General features: G+C 40.7%; 2 protein-coding genes across 2 annotated transcripts; one reads left to right on the top strand and one right to left on the bottom strand.

Annotated features, from left to right (window-relative positions):
• Positions 1-1,435: 1,435 nt before the first annotated feature.
• Positions 1,436-11,321, bottom strand: UTP15 (UTP15 small subunit processome component). Its single transcript, XM_086629291.1, has 12 exons — positions 11,206-11,321; positions 10,591-10,683; positions 10,322-10,506; positions 8,306-8,484; positions 7,907-8,032; positions 7,142-7,277; positions 5,909-5,993; positions 3,466-3,612; positions 3,178-3,279; positions 2,844-2,977; positions 2,273-2,331; positions 1,436-1,767 (listed from the first exon to the last, which is right to left on the bottom strand). The coding sequence occupies exons 1-12, from the start codon at positions 11,293-11,295 to the stop codon at positions 1,544-1,546; spliced, it is 1,560 nt and encodes a 519-aa protein (XP_086485417.1). The 5' UTR covers positions 11,296-11,321; the 3' UTR covers positions 1,436-1,543.
• A 1,069-nt stretch (positions 11,322-12,390) lies between these two features.
• On the top strand, positions 12,391-21,463 carry ANKRA2 (ankyrin repeat family A member 2). Its single transcript, XM_009988031.2, has 8 exons — positions 12,391-12,778; positions 14,847-15,005; positions 17,774-17,839; positions 19,222-19,319; positions 19,497-19,622; positions 20,023-20,089; positions 20,181-20,261; positions 21,319-21,463. The coding sequence occupies exons 1-8, from the start codon at positions 12,481-12,483 to the stop codon at positions 21,372-21,374; spliced, it is 951 nt and encodes a 316-aa protein (XP_009986333.1). The 5' UTR covers positions 12,391-12,480; the 3' UTR covers positions 21,375-21,463.
• The last annotated feature ends 960 nt before the right edge of the window (positions 21,464-22,423 follow it).

Consider the following 22,423-nt stretch of genomic DNA (forward strand, 5'->3'; position numbering starts at 1 on the left):
CGTGAATATTGTCAGTAAGAACATGTTTGATGTCAAGGTCAGTGGTTCTCAAGCCATGGAACACTAGGCTGCCAAGAGAAATGCCCACCTGCAACTCCAAGCACTACTGAAGGGTCATGGAATAAGGAGGCTCCAAGAAGAGCATCCCCTCAAAAAATTCATTTTGTCTGAAGTCTCTTAAGAGATATTGCTTGATTAAGTCACCCAATTAAAAGTAGTACACAGATTTGCTAAAAGACAAAAGAAAGTTTAGGTATAATAGCAGAAATAAGATAAAAATAGTAAAGCAAGCAGCAAGGAAACTAAAAGTTTAAAGTTTGCGTGAACACACTCCTTATTATTACCTATTATCATCTTAAGCCTTCAAAACCAGCAAATCACCATAGCCAGGAACATATATTGCTCACATACTAATTTAAGGGCAGACCAGATATGGCTCCACACTTTTTGAAGATTGTTAAGATTTTAGGCAGAACTTGTGAAACTGTCCAAGTTATTTCTACCACTGATACCCACCTTCTACCGCCACACTTCAGCAAATTCCTTTTGCAGTAAATTCTTATTATACTTCAGAAAAATTCCAGGCCTCAGGGAAAACGCAAGTCACAGAAAACAGGTTAAGGACAAGGTTCTACCCTACTGTCATCCTGCATGTGTTGAGCAGCCTTTGCCACACCTGTCTTCCAAAATATACCATCCTTCTCCAGCACTGCTTGAAGTTAAAATAAACCATTATCTCAGTATTCAAATACATATTGATAACAATGTAGACTCAAACTGAATCACTGAGAGTGATAGAATTACACAAAAATTTATTTACTTCATGATTTTTGCACTGGTGTGCAGTTTACTTACTACATTAATTATTTTCCCTTTAGAAGTAAGAATTATCTATTTTCTAGATAACTGTAATTCAGAAATGTATATGCACTCTTTAAAAAATAACAAATTTTTCAATATATATAAGCATATTTCTTCTATTGCACTAAACAAAAGAGAAAAATAACATGCACTTGTTCTCGAGTCATTTTGCTGTTTCCTATGAATTCACAGAAGCCTCAAATGGAGATGAAGCAGGGAGAGTAAACACAATGTAGACAAGTTTTATCCAATGCATACATGGTTTTATTCCATGTCCAAGTATGTAAGATGGGATATTAACCTTAAATAAGGACAATGATACATTAAAACTAGACAAAACTCAATTATTTTCTGGTAAATAAAACCTGAAAATTCTTTACTCTTTCTCTGAATTAAATAATTATTTTGGACGCATAAAACACTCCTTAAAAAAAGTTACATAACTTCGGAATATAACTTCAAAATTCAATTGTTTGAAAAATATTACATGGAAAAATCTTGAAAACGTCCTTCTTTCTCTGTCTTCAGTAATTCAAACTATTCAAAAACAGCTTGGAAGACAGAACTTCCAACATAGAGGGGCTTATTTTAAAAATCATTATTATAAAAAGTTACCAGGAGAACAGGTCACATATTTCAACTCCACATTATTTTTGTTAAAATTCATTGTGAGGGTTGTCAGTCAGTTATTCATATTCGTTTCAATGGTCTCTGTAAGACCATTACTTTTGTTCTCTTCTAGATAAGCAGCTCTCTTCTCAGTAAAAGTAGCAAACAGCGTATCCATCATTCCCAAAACTTCTAGCAGTTCCTCTTGATAGTCAATCTCTTTTCCTATGGCTTCCTGAAGTCTTAAGAATTGTCTATCAACAATCGCTGACTGCCCAACCACAGGCTGATAAATGTCTGTAAAGAAAAAAGTCACTTAAGAATCTATGCATTTATAAAACCATGAAAATTACATTACCTAATTAGAGATACATTTAAGTAGTCTGGTACATGTCCAATGCTGTGGACAAATAAGACAACTTTTAACAGTGTTGTGAAAACAGTTAATTATTGATATGTACTCACAGTAACAGTAAGCCAAACTAACAGAAACAGACATTTTTATGACGTCAAATACTACTTTTACCCAATTTTTACCCAAGCAGAACTTGTACTATGTACGTATAGCAACACGAAGTACAAAGATACTCTGAGACTATGAGGGGCTTCCTGCAGTCAGTGCAAATAAGATACTGACGGTCAAATTTAACTGGCAACATCTCCTTTTGGATCACTCTCCTGACACTGAGTTCATACTTACAAACAAACCCATAAAGGTTTGGTTTCTTAAAAATTCAGCACTTTCTACCTTATTTCCAAGCTAGCTACATGGCTTTGAGAATCTCTTTTGTGTTTTACTTACCAGTGATCATATCTGCAACAGTCACCAGTACAGGAGTAAATCTAGGCTCAATCACACGCCTGCAAAATTAGAAGACATCCCAATTTTACTAGTTTTGCCAATGCCCTCCTCCCACTAGCAAGCAGCTTTCTCATATAGGCATACACACAATTTTTTCTTCATGAAGAGACATCACAGAACAGCAGTCAGAGATGCGAGTCAAAGAAAGCTACATGTGGTGTTTACCCTACTCCTTTCAGGAAGGCAGTGGAGGTTGGAGGCCTGGCAAAAGCCTCAAGATGCATGAAGACACAAATTTCATCAAGGAGACAGAAAATAATAGACTGAGAGCAGAATGCCTGGCAAAGTAAAATATACTCTATCATACTATCAGCAAAATTTTTTTGTGCTAACAGATAAACTAGTTCAGTACCAGGAGTGAAATCCCAGACCTTGATATCAGAAAGCAGAAGGCATGCCAGATTTCAAGAGTACTAGTGTTCCACCTGTGATCTGCCAAGACACTGTGGCAAAAGCTGTTAAGAAACACAGGTCTCAAAAGAGTCAGAGGAAACTCAGGTTATAATAATACCTTGCCACAAAGGTAAGGAGGAGATTAATTTGCTTCTCGTCTCGGCCTGCAAGCGCGCTCCTCAGCGTTCCTCTGCGATGTAGTTCCTGCATGACGGCAACTGTAACTTCAGGAGTATAAAGCCTGATGGGTGGCTGGACAAAGACAGGAAGAGTTAACTACCAAAGCAACATCTTTACACACAAAACGGGGCTAACATTAGCCAAACCAAAACGGAACCCATAGAAGTTTTATTACTTTCTAGTTATACACTGAAATAAAATCAGTTTGACAGAAAAAAATCTGTGTCAGATCACCACTCACAATGCTGATGAGACAAAAAACAACGCCTTACCTCCAGTACTGCATCAAGGGCCTTGGAAGACTGAAAGGTCTTCAGCAGCTTGTCGTATTTCCTCAACACACGTTTTACAGGTTTACTGACACAGAAATCTTCCTAGAATCAAAAGATGAGTTCAGAATAAGACAAACACACACACAATTGATTAAATGTATTACCATGAACAAGATTATATGTCTTTGTATCTTCCCTCCCTTCCCTTTCTTCAACTTAGCACATACAAAAAAAAAAAAAAGAAATTTTGAGGAGTGCTTTTGTATACATTTTCTCACCCCTCTATACCTGTCTTGGCATGTAAGTTCTTCCTTTCACATAGGTTCTATATGCTGGCTGTCTCTTCTTTTGAGATTTTTCTCTTTCTTCAGGTTTTCTGTGTTTAACATTCAGCACCCCATTGGTCATGCCTACGACTATGGTTTCATCTTCAGGCTAAAATGAAGAAATCACAGAGTTAAGGATGAGGTTGAGGATGCATGCTCTGCCACACAAATGTTTAATTTCTTATGCTTCATGATAAGGCTATAATCACAATATCACAGAATAACTTAAGTTGGAAGGCACTTCTATGAGTTCCCGTGGTCAAATACCTTGTTCAGAACAGGGACAGCTTCAAGACTATGACCATAAGCAACATTATACTTCTAATAAACCTTTAACAGTGCCTAGAGGCACTACAGCCTGACTAGTAAAGCAAGCTCAAATATGTATTAACATCCTTCTGTAAATATAATCTATGACAGTTGGTTTGGTTTTTTTTTTTTTTCAATGCTGTACAAATGCCTTTGGCTATTACATGCCATACAGGAGACATCAGCACCACCTATGAGAAAGCTATCATGCAACAACAGGATTTTGAGAAACAAGTGAAAAGTTGTTCAAAATACCAGTCGATGGTATAAATTTCATCTACATAACAAAGGCTGCATGTATTTGATAATACAAGTTGCAATTCTAAATGATGCACTGGAGAAAGACACTGACTTCACATATAAAATAGTGACTTCTGATCTGTTACTCCTAACAGGTAATTCCACAAAAACATTAAACATTAGCTTAATGCTCAACTGTTAGTAAGAAAAGAGAAAAAAAAGTGTGTCAGGATTTACTGCAGAAGAAATAAAAACTACAAAGTCATCATGCCACTGAATAAATCCATTGTTTACCTATATCTTAAAACCTATGCAAGTCATTCTCCAAAACCAGTAGCAGATTCAGAATAAAAGAATCAAAAAAAACTATAAGAAGAATTAAAGGTTGGCTTGATTTGAGACAGAACTCTTCAGTACGTGGAAAAAAAATGTCAATTGAGGGATATTATAAAAGCCTACAGAACAATCACAGGAACGGATGGAGATCAGCTGGTCAGTGTCTCACTTAGGGGCATCAGATGAAGCTAATGAAGGTTCAAATGGAACAAAAGAAGACAATTCTTCACACAAGTAGTAGAAATGTGAAAGTCCTTGTCAAGCAAGCTAGTGAAGGGTAAATTTTGTCCAAGCTCTGGACAACTGAGCAGGTTTACGTAAGAGAAATTATTTGAATTACACAGAAATTACACACTCTGATGAGCTAACTTCTCATCTGAACATAATTTTGGGAAAATACCTGGAAACCTATCATACACACTTGCCTGGTTTTCAGTTTTCCACACACATTTACAAATGGCTATAGTTTGAAACAGCATCTAGAATAAGACCAGCCTTTGGCTTGACTCAGTAGAGCCAGTCTTACGTTCTCATATGATCATTTACAACTCAAGGGTTTTAGTTAACAACAAACACAAGATTATGTTTCAAAAGACACATACACAGCTCTAGACATGTCAAGATACAGGTACTGCACGTTTTGCAGCTGCTGTAGAGACTTTAAGGGTATGGGGTTTTTTTTGGTTCTGTACTCTTCACCTCAATCAAAACAATCCAAAACTCATTTAGCTCTAGCTTCCTAGGGAACAAGGTAGGAAATAAAGAGAGGAAGACACCCCATCCACACACACCTTCCCCCATGTCCCAGAAGAGCAGGACAATAGCAAAGGTAGTAAAGATCCCTCACAGTTCCTTTTACATGTCCTTCAGAGGCTACATAACAGGGACTACATGACAACAGCATTCAGTCAAAAAGTGGTGCTAGCTTCCAAATTTCTGGCCAGCAGGTCACTTACCCATTGGAACACATGTTTCAGAGAAATGAGACTCTTGATTTCTGTTTCCCAGACAGTAAGACACATGCCTTGGCAAACGAGTTTGTTTATGCTCACACCTCATGCCCTCTCCTCTTTTCCTCCTCAGATCAAACTGACACCAACAACTTTTAAGACGAGTTTTCCCTATTCTAAATTTCTTCAACAAATGAACTACTTTCCTTCTTTTACCACTGTCATACAAGAGGACTCACAAGGCTCTTAAAAGGCAAAAGATGAGTACAATCTTCCTAAAGTCAAGGGACTTCCCTTCTAAACTGAGTACTTTCCTTATAACATATACTGTCCTTGATAAACACAATATTTTGTACAGATCTAATGAGATAATATCTGGTATCTGAATGTATTACCTTTAAAGCCTCTTAATACATTTTTTACTCAGGAGGAATATATTCTGTCATCCTACTTTGCATGTACAGCATTCTTCTAGAACACCCAAGAGCAACGAAAGCAAAAATGAATTACTTCAGTGACTTAAAAGGTATCAGTAATTACCTTGCCTAGAAAGATTTCTAATGTACTTACCGACAATGCAAGACTGAGGATGGATGTTGCATAGTTAAAGCTGTGGACTACTTTGTAGGAAGTAGTACTGTAGATCTTCACATGCCTATACGGAAGAGCAATGATTAAAACCTCGTTACTAATGCCTTACTATAGACACTTCACAGGAATTTCATAACTTTCAATTTCTATAGGTCATTTAAGGAAACCAAGCATTTACACAAAGCATTCTTCAGACTATCACTGAGCTTCTTAGTTATTACTTCTCCTGCAACAGAAAAGTTCTGTCAAAAGATACACAGAAGTCAAGAAAGGATTACCCTTACCCAAAAAAGATGAAAAAGGGGCAAAGACAGAAGAAGAAATTGAAGGCAGATGTAGTTACTACTATCTTACTTCAGCAATGCTTATTAGGAAACACTAAGATAGCATTTCTTCAAATCTGTTCTTAAATTTTGAATATAAGATCTATTGACAATTTCTGGAAGTAAATCCATAGATATTCTTGTATCCAGCTGCTCTTTAATTGAAGGCAGGAAATATTTAACAAATGGTAAAACAAAACATTATCTTACAACAAGTATGAAAGTTAGTGTTGTGAGCACTGAATGACAAATCACTGCACGGCTACTGTGATCCTTCACCTTATACTCTGCAATCATAAAGCCCGAGGAAGCATGGGAGGGAGGGAAGGAGGGAGGGAGGGGAGGGGAACAGACCACTGCCATTTCAGACCACTTCATATTTCTAATATCTGAGACAACAGATTGAGTACCACTACTCAACAACTCAACCCAAACAAACAAAAGAGCAAGGACACAGTTCACCTGTGCACCTTGGGTACAAAAAGGAACAGCACAGAGACATAAAAAATAGGCTCTTTTAAAGGTGAATACTAATATACTTTCAGTTATTTAAACTGTATTAAAGTTAAGAATGGTTACTTTACAGAGACTGCAAAGGTCACTTTAGAAATTCACAGAAAAATGAATGCTTATTCAGAAGTTCCCCACGCACATTCCCAAATGGCACATGCAACCCCTACTAACGTTCACGCTAATAAGAGGAAAAGGTTAATGTATCTTGCAGTATGTACCTTGGCCACAAGACGTATTTTCAAGGAAGTTGTATCCCTAACAGTTAAAAGCGTTAAAGCACAAAAAACATGTACAGCTTGGCACTGATGTATAATAAGTGTAAAAGGAAAAAAGTTCTCAAGATTTAAATCATAATAAAGCCACAAAATATACTAACCTGTCCAGGGATCCTGACAATAACCTCTGTCCAGAGCTGTTCAGGCATAAACAAGTTACAGTTTTATGGTGATTTTTAAGTGAAACTAGTAATTGTCCACCTTTTAATACATCCCAAACTTTGACATATCGACCTCCTGTGAGAAAGAAGCACACAAAACAGTTTGACATACGTATGCATTTACACTTCTCTGGAGAAGTTCTGACAGAGTGATACAGCTCCTCCTTCATAACACAGAGTTTTCTGTATCTACTCACCATCCCCATCCATTACGACTATCTCCTGGGACAAGACATATTACAAGCCTGCTCTTTTTTAGGCCATTCTGCAGGCACAGTTGAATGATTCAACATAGTCTTCACCAAAAATAATCTAGATACCACTGGGCTACAGGACCTCTGATGCAATGACAAGAACAGATTTAAAAGCTTTGCCATCATTAAGAGAAAGATACAGCCCCATCTTTTCAAAACTTCTTAAGTATGTTCATTCCTTCACTTTAGCACTGAGCTAATAAAGTCTGTATCTTGTCATTAAAAATGTCTTTTTTTTCAGACCAACTACAAGAAAATGACTATCAGAAACAAAAAGACCTCTACTTTCACCCTCCAGATCAACACAAATTCTTAACGAAGAACTTTGAGAAACCCAGCTGTTGCATCAACTACCCCTTCATTACTGAACAAAAACACTACATAAAACAGCAGCGCTGAAATATTTCTCAAATTAAGGCCACAGAAAAGAAATTTGATTTTACTGACGTACCTGCAGACACTAGAAGCCCACCAGATGGGAACAGAAGCACACTCTCCACAGGCTGGCCATGTTCTATTGTCATGACACTACTTTTTGTTCGTGCGTCAAATAGTTTCACAGTGTGATCATAGGAACCTGCAAACACCATAAATGGCTTCAGTTTCACCATTTCAGTTACTTCAGGAACTAAAACAGCCATGTCCTACAATCTAAAGGAGCTCCTGCCAAACAGAAACAGTTTTAAACCATATGCTTAGAACACTTTGTGGTTTACCTTGGTTAATTCACAGCCTTCAGGCAACCTAATTCTTCTTACCATACTTAAGATCCTACTGTAAGAAAAACTATCTTTCTGCATTTTCCTTCAATTCAATCCAAAAGAAGCATATATAAAAAAGAAAATCAAACCTGTTATAAAGACATCTGCATTCACTTTACTTGCACAGCCACATCTCACATAGTCAGTATGTTCGCTGTATGAGACGATCTCTGTAGCACTCGGAATATCCCACAGATTTGACGAATAATCATCACCACCAGAAAATATCCGGTATTTATCAGACAGGAAACCCACTACATGAACAGCTCTAGAAAACAAAGTCCACAATATCCAAAGTTAAGATATATACTTGTTTCTAGAACAGTTAGTCTGTATGAAAAGCTTATTAAAGTATTCTTGCTAACTTAAAAGTGCAAAGTATTTACTGTTGGAAGTTACAAAGCCTCACTTTAGAGTTTAAAAACACTTTAGTTTTTATATTTCCAGCCAGAAAAGGGTCATGCTGACAGATGCTTGCCTAAGCATTGATATGATCTGCCTTAAAAGGTTTTACAGGTCTACTAGATGCTCATTCAAAAGCTGTAAATTCTGCATTTGTTACACAGAGGTCTGTGTACTAGCACTGTCCTTTAGAAAAAAATTATAATAGTGAGTTTTAAGTACAACTGGATTGGACACTCTTCTTGTCCTTTAAAATCACTATTTAAATCCGTACTATCATCACAACATCCCAGCAGAGAATGACTTTGACAGAAAACACAGATACCCTAAATCGTGTTACCATTAACCTCATGGTTAGGACAAAACACCCAGTCTACAACTACAGACCTCAAACAGAAACACTTTTAAAGTCTGTGCTTTCCTGTGAAAAGGGATTTGTTGCTGTCCTAGATAGATAAAACATGTATTGGTCTTCCACAGCACAGCCATCTGTTTAAGCTAAGCGTTATCATTGTCTTCTCACTGGTACATCAGAACTCCTTTTCTAACTCCTTCCCCACCTCAACCCCACCCCACCATCATGCACTGTTCCTGTTTTGGCTTTTTTAAAGGCATTCCTACTCCTCCTGGCATATTTCTTCACTGTTTTTGTTTAGCCACTTTTATAGAATTCTTCTCCTGCCAGCATCAAATAAAATGTGCTTATCCAGCATCATGTAGTTACAAGACTATGTCTACATAACATATTAATAGGCATCTACCTGAATTAGCAAACGCGTTTATTCTTCCATGTACTCAATTGATTTTTAAGATTTTAAAAAGCCATTCCAATTCTGAATTAAATTTCAAAATCTACTTTTCAGTAAAATCTATGTGAGACAGTGTCCTGGTTTTAGCTGGGACAGAGTTAGCTCTTCTTTTTAGCAGCTGGAAGAGCTCCGTGTTTTGGTTTTACTCAGAGGCTGGCTCTGAGAAGAACGCTGACAGCGCACTGATGTTTATAGTTGGCACTGAGGTCTCAAGGACTTTTCAGCTGCCGTGTTCTTGCCAGTGTGCAGGAGCACAACAGGATAGGGGGGAGCATGGCCGGGACAGGGAGTCCATGACTCTCCTTACGATTTGTACTTGAACTTAAGACTGAGGGCCAAACTGGCCAATTAGTATTCCATATCATGCAGCGTCATACCCAGTAAAAAAGTGAGGATCAGCCGGAAAGAAAGGCTTTTTGCCCTTCCAGGACTCTCAGAGTGCTTTCTCTCTCGCTCGCTTTCTATTTCGTGCCTCCTGTTCATCCGGGATTGCGGTATCGGGACTTATCTGTTTCGAGATCATTAGTTCAGGACGAGACAGGCCTCCGTCAAGGGGTGGTGAGCAATTACACCGTATATCACTCATTTGTATATATTTATCCTTGTACATATCCGTACATATATATATTGGTAGCAGTAGTAGTAAATTGTTCTTATCTCAACCCACGGGTCTCTTTTCTTTTTCTTCTTTGATTCTCTCCCTCATCCCTGGGGTTGGGGGAGGGTGAGTGAGCGTGTAGGGTTTGGCTGCCGGAGTGGCCTAACCCATGACATACAGTTACAAGCAACATAGATCGACATTATTCAGATTTTCAGCCACATGCAAAGCACACATAAGTAAATACAGCAATCAAGCTTATGCACACGAATAAAAAAAACCCAACACTGTCTTACTTAGTATGACCATCAAATTGTCTCAGCGGCGCTCTTCCACTAATGTCAAAGAGGTGAATGCTGCCTTCCTCACTGCCAGCAACAAGCAGATTGCCATCATCTCTGTACGTGGCACAATACGCAGCATCTTTGAAGCGAGAAAAGGTTTTGACTGGTTCCTGAGAGTAACGGCCATAAATGTGGATCTAGCAAAACAAGAAGCCATTAAGTTCGCTCATATGACACCAACTGAAGAAGAAGAACACAGAAAAGTCACAAAAGTCACTTACCCTTGAGGAGGCTGTGACGGCATAGTTATATGGAGGAACGGGGGAGAAGTCAATTTTCTTTATAGCACCAAACTCCTTTATCTGAACGGGTGTCTAAAACAATTGGGATAAAGATCATCAAATGCACACAACCACACCACCAAAACCAAAACCGGCCAAACAAAAACCTATTTTTCCTACAGAAAGATCATGGTTTCATTTAAAACCAAGTCATTTTTGAACTACAATCCTGCCGAGTTTCTCTTTTGCCAGGCTACTTTCGCTCTTATCATTTTTTCCAATTCACACATTACAATCGACCCATTAATTACGTGTTTTGAGGAAAAACCAACCTTATTCACTCACGCAAGTTTAAAAATACTTTAATTACTCACACGAAAGCAGTAAAAAAAAAAAAAAAAATTCCAGGACAACTACGTCTGTTGGGCCAATCTGGGGCACAAGTCAGCCTCGTTTCCTGGGAAGCCGTTTTAACAGGTTCCGGGGCGATATTAAAGAACAGCTTCCCAAGGGAAGCCGCCAGAGCTAGTGGAAGAAGCAGGGACCGGGGCGCCGACCCGCGCCAGCCCCGCCGCCCGCCGTCCCCAGCGCCCCGCGCCGCAGCCTCCTTCCTACCTTGTAGCCCCGCCAGTACACCGTGTCCTGCGTGATCCTCTCCCCGAGCTTCGGGACCGTCTGGACCACCACCGGCTTATAGGTGGCCATGGCTCAGCGGGAGCGGCGGCCGCGGGGCGAGGCGGGGATCTGCGCGGCGCCTGCCCGAGGAGCGGCAGCCGCGCTCCCGCCTACGGGCCGGGCCGGGCAGGTGGCTCTCCGGGAGGGCCGCACCAGGCCGCACCGACCCGCGCGGTCTCGGGGGCGAAGGCCACGCTGCGCGCCGCCGCCGCCGCTATGGCGAGCCCCGCACCTCCCTCGAGGAGCGCCGCCGCGCACGTGTGGGCCGTACGTCATCAGGAAGCGACCCTCCCAAGCCAATCGCCACCGCGGCCACCGCGCTTCACTTCCGTCCTGGCGCGGTGGGGCCGCAGGACGTCACTTCCCCTGTCCGCCCGCGGCCGGGGCGGCGGCGGCGGCGCCGCCGAGGTGAGGCCGGTGTGGGGGAGCGGAGCCGCGGGCGCGCTCTGCCGGAGGGTTTCCCGGGTGGCGGGTGCTCCGCAGCGGCTGCGGAGGGCGGCGGCGGCGGCCTGCGGTGCGGGAGGGGACTCCGGGAGCGCCGAGGCGGCCGGGCCGCTCTGCTCTGCCTGCCCGCGGAGCCGGCCCCGCCGGTGGGCTTCCCGCCGCGCTGTCAGGAATCCCGCGTATTCTGAGGTGTTGTGCCGTCTAAAGGAGATCAGTCGTTTTCTTAACGAGCGTGGTAGAAGCCGTTTATTTCACTCAGGTTATGGAAGGACTTAGAGCCGTAAAGGGACATGAAGTCACTTCAACTTTTCCTTCAAGTCGTAATGTTTTGGGGCAATAAAGTAATCTTCTTATAACGTGTTCCTGTCTTAGTATAAACGTGGTTGGTGGTGCTGGGTTTTTTATTGCGGCCGGACTAGTACTCTGAAATGCCTCCTAGATGGAACTCCTACTGGCTTCGATATGGAATTTGGCTTAAATATCCATTTAAGGATAAAATTTAAGGGCAGGATTTGGTCCATGGCTTGTGACAGCAGTAAGATTGATACCTCCCCGAGGTTTTGACTGTCAAAACCAAATGCTGTCAGCTGAAACACAGCCAAGCGTGGTGTACTTGTATGCGTTGCTTCACCAGAATGTTGTTAACCGATGTTACGTGTGTTCAGTTGCAGGTTGTTCAAACATCCGGATCACTTTAGATACAGCTTGGTTGGCCAGAACTGCTTTTGGCTAGAAACTGTGAAGAAACATTTTGCATAAAACTTCTGCGTGATGGAGGCCGTGGCATCTTCAACAAACTTAGATGCTGGGGCCCAGTTAATTGTAGAAGAATGTCCCACTAGCTACAGCCTTCCACCCATGCCGGACATTAAAGTGGAGCATCAGCTTGACTCTAGCACAGAGGAAGGCCCAGCTCAGAGTGTCACCATGGGAATGAAATTCATTTTGCCCAATAGATTCGATATGAATGTCTGCTCACGATTTGTGAAATCTTTGAATGAGGAGGACAGCAAAAATATTCAAGACCAAGTTAACTCCGATCTTGAAGTGGCATCTGTCTTATTTAAAGGTTGAACTTTATGGTACAAATTGTTATGTGTGGACAGTGTCATCCTGTTAAGCTGTTATGTTTTTAAAAAAAAGACTCTGTCTTATATGTGTGTTAATCAGTAATAGTTTTCTAAGATTTGTTCCCCTAACATTTTTATTATATGCTTAACGGATTATCAGTGTAAAAGTAATTTTCCTCCAGATTGTTTTTTAACTTATTTTTTGATTGAAAAAGTAGTGGCGTAAAAAGTCTCTAATTTAATTTAGTGAGAGCTGGTGCTGATTATGAAAACAAGCTTACTTCTTTTGTGTAGCACGTCCTACAACATGCTACCCATTGTGGAATGTGTGTATCTTTACAAAACACTACTGAAATCACTATATGACCATGCAACTTTAGTAGCTTTCTGCAGCATGTTCTATCTTTCCACTAGTACGATGACAGAATAACATAGGTCATGCAGTTGACTTTGTTTTTTCAATATGGCTGTACAAAGCCTACAGTTGTAGCAACTGGCTTGCCAGTTCACGTTCACACTACTTGAAAGCAAATTTTGCTCCAGTTCCAGATCCCTGCAGCTAATCTGCAGCCACTGCTGGGCAGCTTCATCAGAATTGATCTGTGCTTTTTCATGACTGAGCATATCAATAGAGAACAGAATTAGGACTTCCATCTATTTCTCCTTAACAATTGTGGTTTCCAGTGCTCACTGTCATGTTTCAGACTGTTAGTGATGTATCTTTTCACGAGGTTGAATTTGACCCATTTCCTGTAACAAACACAAATACAGACAGACCTGTTGTGGATTTTGATGGTTTCTCTGATTTGTATTGTTTCGCTGCAGTTCAGCCATTGTCATTTTCAGACTTTTTGGTTTGCAGGCCCCAAGTGCTTACTAGTGGAGCTGCAGACCTGAATGGCAAAATTAGACCCATCAGCGATAGGGTGGTTTTCCTTAGGTGACATTCGTGAACCCCTTAGAAGTAGTCCTGCGGATCCAGGGTCCGCAGGTCAAAATTCCCTGGTAGGACTCTTAATTTGATCACATCAGCTGTAGCTGTTTGACTGGCAAACAAAATGTAGTTTTCTTTTCAGCCTGTTACCCTCTACTTCTTTTAATTGTTTCTCTCCCTGAATTCGTCATTGGCTTTAGGATCCTGAAGTACCCTACAGCGTGAATTCAGTGTGCGTATTAACTAACTTCCAGTCGTTAATTACTAGTGCACGCTGGTGTCAAATCAATTTAGCCAATAATGGAGTTTTATCCTTCAGTATGTCTTTCCAGTATTTAATCAGTTAGCTTCTGAAAAATTATTTGGCTTCTCAGCTGCTTCTCAAAACCAAAAGCTAGTTCTGAGAATTAGAAGCCAAGATGAGAGAGAGTGGGGGAGAGGGGGGGGGGGGGGGGGGGGGAGAGAGAGAGAGAGAGAGAGAAGTTAGTACAGATGAGCGCAGCAGCACGGAATGACTTCTTGAATTCTAAGCAGTGACCTGCTGTTGCATTATACGTCAATTAGTGTGGAATATCTCTCTTCCTGCTGGACAAGTATTCATAAAACATTCATAATGCAGTTAAAATCTTATCCAACAGAGGTGGCAAAACGCCTGGTGAAGAAAATGGGTGAAGGCCATCTTCACCCATGCAGTGGACTACTTAAGGAGCAGGCAAAGGGGTGAGCTGAGCAGTTACCTGACTGCATGGCTGACCAGAGCTGCATCATGTTATTGCACTGGAGGGTATTAGTAAGGATGTAACAGGCTAAGTAGAGCCATCCTACCTGATAAATCAATGCCAGGCGTGTTGAAAACCTAGACAAAGGCTTACCTCATTGAGCTTGTCTCTAGGTGGCGTCGCACCATACCAAATGTGTGGGTTGGCAGCATTGTTTCATGCTAGAAATGAATACAGCCCTTTGTTCAAGTCGCGCAACATGCGGTGGAAAAAGCACGTGTCACAAAGCTTACTTAACGTGGGTTTTAAAGATCTTGTGATGCTGGTGCTTTCTAGTTTGACTTAGAATCTGTGGCTTGCTTTTAATGCTCTCACTAATACTAAAACCCTGTCTGTTTTCTCTGTTCAATGTAGCTGAATGCAACATCCACACTTCTCCTTCCCCTGGTATCCAAGTAAGACATGTTTATACTCCGTCAACTACTAAGCATTTCTCACCAATAAAACAATCAACTACCCTAACTAACAAACACAGGGGAAACGAAGTCTCTACAACACCTCTGCTTGTAAACTGTAAGTATCTTTATGCCTTACTGTTAATAATGGTTTTGTGAACTGTATGTTAGATGCGTGACAGATTTTTTTTTTTTTTTTCTTTGGTGTTGTAATGAACTTTAATACAGGAGGAAAAAATTGAGATAGTCTTGTCTGATTTCACATGGTTCCAACTATACAATAGTAATCCACTTGCTGTATTGAAATCATGACTGAAGTATGTTTTCCAGAAAGTATCCAATTCTTGATTTTAAAAATATAGGTAAAGATTTTGCTGATTCTTTGTAAGCTTTAAGTTAATGTGCTTTATATACTTGTTTCCAGAACTTGTGCATCTTGTAAAATTTATTAAAATTAGATGATCAGTAAGTGCTACAGACTACTGCAAGTGTCTTGATTGTCACAGATCTTGAAGGTCAGGAAGGAAGTGTTATTTATGGAGTTTTGTTACTCTTACTGTCAAGCATATTCTTTATAAGTCATTTATCTATAATTTCCTTCTTCTATAAATTGTAAGTCTAATGTTTAAAAAAAAAGGCCGCTTGCATGGGAAAAATTAATCTGGAGCTGCAACATAGGCCTCTGAGCAAAAAAAAATGCAGTCTTTCTGAAAAAAAAACATAAAATCAAACTTCATGTAGTGAGTAGGAGAAGGACAGTGAACGTATACGTGTTATGTAATCATTAGCTAATTTTGTTACTGTATAATGCGGATAATTTATTAGAGCACTTTTCAGACCGGCGGTAAGTTGTAACTATCAAAGCCACACATCTGTGGAGAGTTTACTGTGGGATCAGATATTTTTTCTTCATAATCTCTTAAGAATTATTCTGCTTTTAATGCTGGGTACTTCTTATTAAAAAAAAAATAAAATAACAACAACCTTTTTCTTCCCTGTGGATGTTATATTGTGTATAGTTTTGTAATGTCTGATCTATTCCACATCATAGTGAGCAAGAGTCATGCTACAGGCTTTATTGAACAGGTCTCCTGATGGCATGTGATCTCTTTTAGATGTAATTTTTAAACTACACAGCCTTAATTTATTAAAAGAGGCTTATTTGCATTTGATAAAGATTCTTAATGTGATCTTGGGTTGCTGACCAAGCAGCAGAGAAGAGAACATGTTCATAGAATCATAGAATGGTTAGGGTTGGAAGGGACCTCAAAGATCATCTAGTTCCAACCCCCCTGCCATGGGCAGGGACACCCTCCATTACACCAGGTTGCCCAAAGCCTCATCCAGTCTGGCCTTGAACGCTTCCAGGGATGGGGCATCCACAACTTCTCTGGGCAACCTGTTCCAGTGCCTCACCACCCTCAGAGGGAAGAATTTCTTCCTTATCTCTAATCTAAATCTACCCTCTTTCAGTTTAAAGCCATTACCCCTTGTCCTATCACTACATGCCTTTGTAAAAGTCCCTCTCCAGCTTTCCCGCAGGCCCCCTTTAAGTACTGGAAGGCTGCAATAAGATCACCCCGAAGCCTTCTCTTCTCCAGGCTGAACAGCCCCAACTCTCTCAGCCTGTCTTCATAGCAGAGGTGCTGCAGCCCTCAGATCATCTTCGTGGCCCTCCTCTGGACCTACTCCAGCAGCTCCATGTCCTTCTTGTGTTGGGGACTCCAGAGCTGAACGCAGTATTCCAGGTGGGGTCTCACGAGAGCAGAGGGGCAGAATCATTTCCCTCGACCTGCTGGCCACACTTCTTTTGATACAGCCCAGGATACGGTTGGCTTTCTGAGCTGCCAGCGCACATTGCTGGCTCCTGTTGACCTTCTCATCCACCAGCACTCCCAAGTCCTTTTCCTCAGGGCTGCTCTCAATCCATTCTCTGCCCAGCCTGTACTTATGTTTGGGATTGTGCCGACCCACGTGCAGGACCTTGCTTTTGGCCTTGTTGAACTTCATGAGGTTCTCACAGGCCCACCTTTCCAGCCTGTCAAGGTCCCTCTGGATGGCATCCCTTCCCTCCAGCGTATCCACAACACCACATGGCTTGGTGTCACCAAGCAAACTTGCTGAGGGTGCACTCGATCCCACTGTCCATGTCTCCAACAAAGATGTTAAACTGCACTGGCTCCAGTACTGACCCCTGAGGAACACCACTCATCACTGGCCTCCACTTGGACATTGAACCGTTCACTGCAACTCTTTGAGTGCCACCATCCAGTCAATTCCTTATCCACTGAGTGGTCCATCCATCAAATCCATGTCTCGCCAGTTTAGAGACAAGGATTTCATGTGGGACAGTATCAAATGCTTTGGACAAGTCCAGGTAGATGATGTCAGTTGCTCTTCCCCTTATCCGTCAATACTGTAACCTCATCATAGAAGGTTACCAAATTAGTCAGGCGGGATTTGCCCTTAGTGAAGCCATGTTGGCTGTCACCAATCACCTCCTTATTTTCCATGTTCCTTAGCATAGTTGCCAGGAGGATCTGCTCCATGATCTTGCTGGGCACAGAGGTGAGACTGACTGGCTTCCTCTTGCTCCTCTTACCCATGCTGCATGCGTTAGCGTAGAGGCATTGACATGTTGCCTTGCAAATTACCTTTGCATTGTAGTATGATTTATACATTGGTTAAAAAATTACCTAAAACTGTGAAACTCTGGAAACTTCCATTTTTAAGATAGTGATTCCAGTTCAGAGTGTAAGGCAAAACCTTTCTACCCTCTTAAATCCAATTTCTGTACTGCTGAAGCCAATGGACATGTTATGCCCAGCTTCAAACAGAGCAGAATGAAAATTGGTGTAACTCGTGTGTTTGCTTCCCTTTTTGCAGCTTTATCGGTTCATCAGCTGGCTGCTCAGGGAGAAATGTTGTATCTGGCCACACGTATTGAACAAGGTGAGACAGAGGGAGGTTAAATGGCTTCCTTTTTTCTTTGGGGTGTTTATACCCTGTTGTGCTTGACTTTTCCCCCAAAGCTGTATTTAAAGATGTCCTCAATTCTGGTACAAATTGAAGGATATTTGAGGTATATCTCTTCTTTGTAGATGTGGATCATTGTTTCACATTAGCCTTTATTAACTCATTGGTATGATTTGGGTTTTAAATTAAATATTAGTGTTCATAGGAGTTTTAGCTAAATCCTTTCCTCCCCCTGCTCCCAGTTATATAAGTAGTCCATGAAAACTACCTGTATAACTGGGGAGAAAGGAGGAGGAAAGGAGAATCTGTTAGTTCTGTCAGAAGAGTTTTTTGGGGTTTTAAAATTATGTTTTTAATTTAAAACATATTTCTATTAATGGTGGCTTTCCAGTTCTATTTAATCAGTCAACATATAGAGCTATATGGTGGTAATTTAAGCCATGGCTCACACCTGCAATATAGTAGTGCTACTCCTTCTGAGTTCTGTGATAGTCTTCAGTCTGATGTTTGTGTGTCCATAATATATATACAAAATTTGAACTCTACATAACGTATTTGAGTACCATTAATAGAATATTCTTGTACTATTAGTAATCAGCCATGCTTTCAGTGCATCTTTGTTGAAATGTTTACTAGAAAGCAGGTAATGAGTTGCTGAGTCTCTATACTTTGTAACGAGCCATGTATATGGAAAGCAAACAGTTAAAAACACATGGTGCTATGATAAGCATAGGGATTTTTTTTTTTTAAGTTAGTAATAACTTAGTTATTAAAGAAAATCCAATGCAACTATTTCAGTCAGCCAATTGTTAAAATAAGTCCTTTTTCCTTCTTCCAGCTGCACTAGAAGTAGACCTTAATTTTGTTTCCACAAAACATCCTATTAATTACATGAACTTTGAGGGGAATGGAGTTATACTGTCTATATTGCTTTATAAGCTAATTCTCTACAAGATTGTAAGGTTCACTCTATTGAAAAAAACATTTTCTACAGTATAATACAGAATGTACCTAATTATTTTTCAAGCAGTCCTGTTCTTTCCAGAGGTAAAGCCCAGCTTACAGACAACTTGTAACATTCCTGAGTAAAAACAGAGCTTGATTTATAAAGCTTAAAAAATAATAAATAAACCCAAATATTAAGTTTTACTTTGGTCAGTTGGATGGTTTTTTATTTCTCGTACAAAGATATTTGCACCACCAGTGGAAAAATGTTGTTTTTAAAGTTAAGATGAGAATGACTTTTAGGACACACTGGTACCTCAGTCCATGCACCATGGGTATGTCAACGCATTTCACCAGTTCATACAGTGCATTAGTGAAAGTGGTTATTAAGTTGCATGTTTTTCTTTAAACAGAAAATGTAATCAATCATAAGGATGAAGAAGGATTTACCCCTCTGATGTGGGCTGCAGCTCATGGGCAGATAGCAGTAGTGGAATTTCTCCTCCAGAACGTAAGGAAAAAAACACACTTCATTTTAAATTTATTTACTTTTTAGTTCAACTTGCATTCCTAAGTTTGTCGATGCTGCTATACGCTTTAAAGTTTTAAACCTAAGTTCTGTGTAAAACCTGACATTAAAAAAAAAGCATGGTTAATTTGATTTTTTTGTTTTAATTATTATTTTCAGGGTGCAGATCCTCAGATTTTGGGGAAAGGGCGAGAAAGTGCCCTCTCACTAGCTTGCAGTAAAGGATACACAGATATTGTCAAAATGCTACTTGACTGTGGAGTTGATGTCAATGAGTATGACTGGGTAAGGCTGTAGCTTGTTTTTTATGTCAGAGGGTGCTTTGGTTATAAATTTGAAACAGGGCACAGCACTGGCTTGGGTTTGAAAGTTGTTCTTCCTCTTCTGAAATAGTTTGAAATAGAAATAGAGTTTGAAAACTTCCAAAGGATGAGAGAAGTTGGCCCTACTAGTTCTGACTTCTTGATAAAAGGAGAGTAACGCTGAGTCCTTGCAGAAGGGTGAACGTTATCGTCTAAACAGTGGACAAAAAAGATGAAAGCTGTAAAGAACCAAAATGGAACCTCATTTTTATAAAACCTGTGAAGTCTCTTACTGATACATAGAAGTATACTGGTGTGTTAAGGAATTGCAGTTGCAGACTGCTCGATCATTAAGGGTCTAAGGCTTTTCTCTGCTTTTGCAGAATGGAGGCACACCTCTGCTATATGCGGTACATGGGAACCATGTGAAATGTGTAAAAATTCTCCTCGGTAAGCAGACTGTCCAAACCGAATTATCAGTAATAACGTACTACCAGTTATCATTGTCAGAAATCTGAGTTTCTCTTCCTGTTTTACATAGAAAGTGGTGCTGATCCAACCATCGAAACAGATGCTGGCTATAATTCCATGGATTTGGCTGTAGCCTTGGGCTATCGGAGTGGTGAGTATTGCAAATGTAAATTCTTTGCTTTTTATTTTTACTGCTCCTTTTTTGTGTAGCTGCTAGCAGAGGTTTTGCAGCTGTAAGAAGGTCCCTATCCTACAAGTCTTAATACACCTAAATGTATTGGCCCCAAATGAGCAGGAGTTTCCATCCCTGTCTCTGAAAGCCCGGTACCTGGTAAGAAAATGTCACTGACCTGGATCTACATCTATGGGCACAAATAATAGTGTGTAGGGCTGATGCAGCCGTGATCCAGACAAGGGGATCTGAGCTGCTACCCCACTCTGTGCAAAGGAGTGTGTGTTGCACTGGACGATGTAGGAGGCCTGCAGCCTTCCTGAACAGCTCATCCTGGCGTTCTGTTGATTGGCATGATGTGATGTAGTTTGCAAAACCTTCTTCCCCTGTCAGACTAGCTCTAGCTCTAGTTTATCTTGGAGGCGCACAGTAATAGTGCTGGGATCAATGAATTAAGCTACCTTACTTGATTCTGGAAAACAGAGGCAAAGAGAGACTCTTCATTGTTTTTCCCTCGTGCTGCCTTCATTTTGAAAGCTGCGAAATGTCTGCCAGTACAGAAATGAACTGAATCCAAAAATAAGCTCAGCGCTGCACATGTAGCTCCTCCAAGCAGAGCCCTGTGCTTATGGAGGAGACAGTAACTTCACAGATATCTAGATGTAGAACTACTTCAAGAGTTCAATCTCAAAATATTCCACAGAAGTAGTTTCTAATAAACGTTTTTGCCTACTTGCCATTTACAGGCTTAAAAATTTGCTTTCCTTATGCTATCTGCCTATTCAAACCAGAGAACAGATCATCACCTCCAAAAAAACATCATCTGCCTTACTGGGTGTATTGGTTTTGCATTGTATGAGGCTTTTATTTCTGAAGGAATGCAAACTCTTCTCAGAGTGAATTTATTCCTGTCTGTTTTTTATTAAATGGTTGTACAGGACAAGTCGTCATCTGCCGGGAAAAAATAGTACAACATTAAAAATATGAAAAAACATTGAACACCGATTAACCTGTTTGTTTTTTTTCTCTGCTTTAGTTCAACAGGTTATTGAGTCTCATTTATTAAGGCTACTTCAAAATATCAAGGAATAATGGTTGGCTCTTCTGCAGGTATCAGTTCTCAGCTTGGAGATTTGAACTGCTGTTTAGCCCTATAATCGGTGACAAGTTGGTTGTTCTGTAACTTTATCTCAGTTCAACTATTTGCTGGTTTTTGTTAAGCTTTTTAATATTCTTCCTCTTCTTTCATTGTTGTTCGTAGAAATATGTGATGTCATCCGTTTCTTAAATATTTTTTATATAATTTTAGAAGAAAAGGTCAGTTGTCATGCATGAAAAACATTGTATATAAAACCAGTTTTGACTATCTAAATTTTTACACTGAGTGCAGTGGGTGGCACTGTGCCAAGTGTCCTACTTCATGACATCGTTGATACATATGACATAGTAGTGGGAGTCTGCTACGGGCCATGTGATGAGGAAGACTGAGTGGATGAGGCCCTCTACAGACAGATAGGAGCAGCCTCATGTTCATGAGCCCAGGTCCTCCTGGGGCACTTCAGCCACCCCGATACCTGTTGGAGGGACAACACAGCAGGGCATAGGCAATCCAGGAGGTTCCTGGAATCCATTGATGATAAATAACTTCCTTCTCCAAGTGATAGAGGAACCAACTAGAAGAGGTGCTTTGCTGGATCTTGTTCTCACCAACAAGGAAGGGCTGGTGGGGAAAGTGACACTGAAGGGCAGCCTTGGCTGTAGTGACTATGAAATGGTGGAGTTCCAGATTCTTAGGGAAGCAAGGAGGGTGCTCAGCAAGCTCACTACCCTGGGTTTCAGGAGAGCAGACTTTGACTTCTTTAGGGATCTGCTTGGTAGAGTACGATGGGAGGAAGCCCTGGAGGGAAGAGGGGCCCAGAAAAGCTGGCTAATATTCAAGGATCACCTCCTCCAAGCTCAGGAGCGGTGCATCCCAACAAAAAGAAAGTCAGGCAGGAACACCAAGGGGCCTGCATGGATGAACAAGGAGCTCCTGGACCAACTAGGACACGAAAAGGAAGCCTGCAGAGGGTGGAAGCAAGGACAGGTAGCCTGGGAAGAATATAGAGAAATTGTGCAAGCAACAAGGGTTCAGGTTAGGA

This window comes from Tauraco erythrolophus, chromosome Z (genome assembly GCF_009769465.1).
Source record: "Tauraco erythrolophus isolate bTauEry1 chromosome Z, bTauEry1.pri, whole genome shotgun sequence".
Classification (NCBI taxonomy): domain Eukaryota; kingdom Metazoa; phylum Chordata; class Aves; order Musophagiformes; family Musophagidae; genus Tauraco; species Tauraco erythrolophus.

Bases quoted from the DNA above. Each gene is read 5' to 3' on its own strand.
- ANKRA2 (XM_009988031.2), top strand. From the start codon at position 12,481: ATGGAGGCCGTGGCATCTTCAACAAACTTAGATGCTGGGGCCCAGTTA. The intron at 20,090-20,180 runs GTAAGCAGACTG...TGTTTTACATAG, and splicing joins ATGTGTAAAAATTCTCCTCG to AAAGTGGTGCTGATCCAACC. The intron at 20,262-21,318 runs GTGAGTATTGCA...TCTCTGCTTTAG, and splicing joins AGCCTTGGGCTATCGGAGTG to TTCAACAGGTTATTGAGTCT.
- UTP15 (XM_086629291.1), bottom strand. From the start codon at position 11,295: ATGGCCACCTATAAGCCGGTGGTGGTCCAGACGGTCCCGAAGCTCGGG. The intron at 8,033-8,305 runs GTTTGATTTTCT...TGGTGTTTGCAG, and splicing joins TGCAGATGTCTTTATAACAG to GTTCCTATGATCACACTGTG. The intron at 3,280-3,465 runs GTATAGAGGGGT...TTTTGATTCTAG, and splicing joins GAACTTACATGCCAAGACAG to GAAGATTTCTGTGTCAGTAA.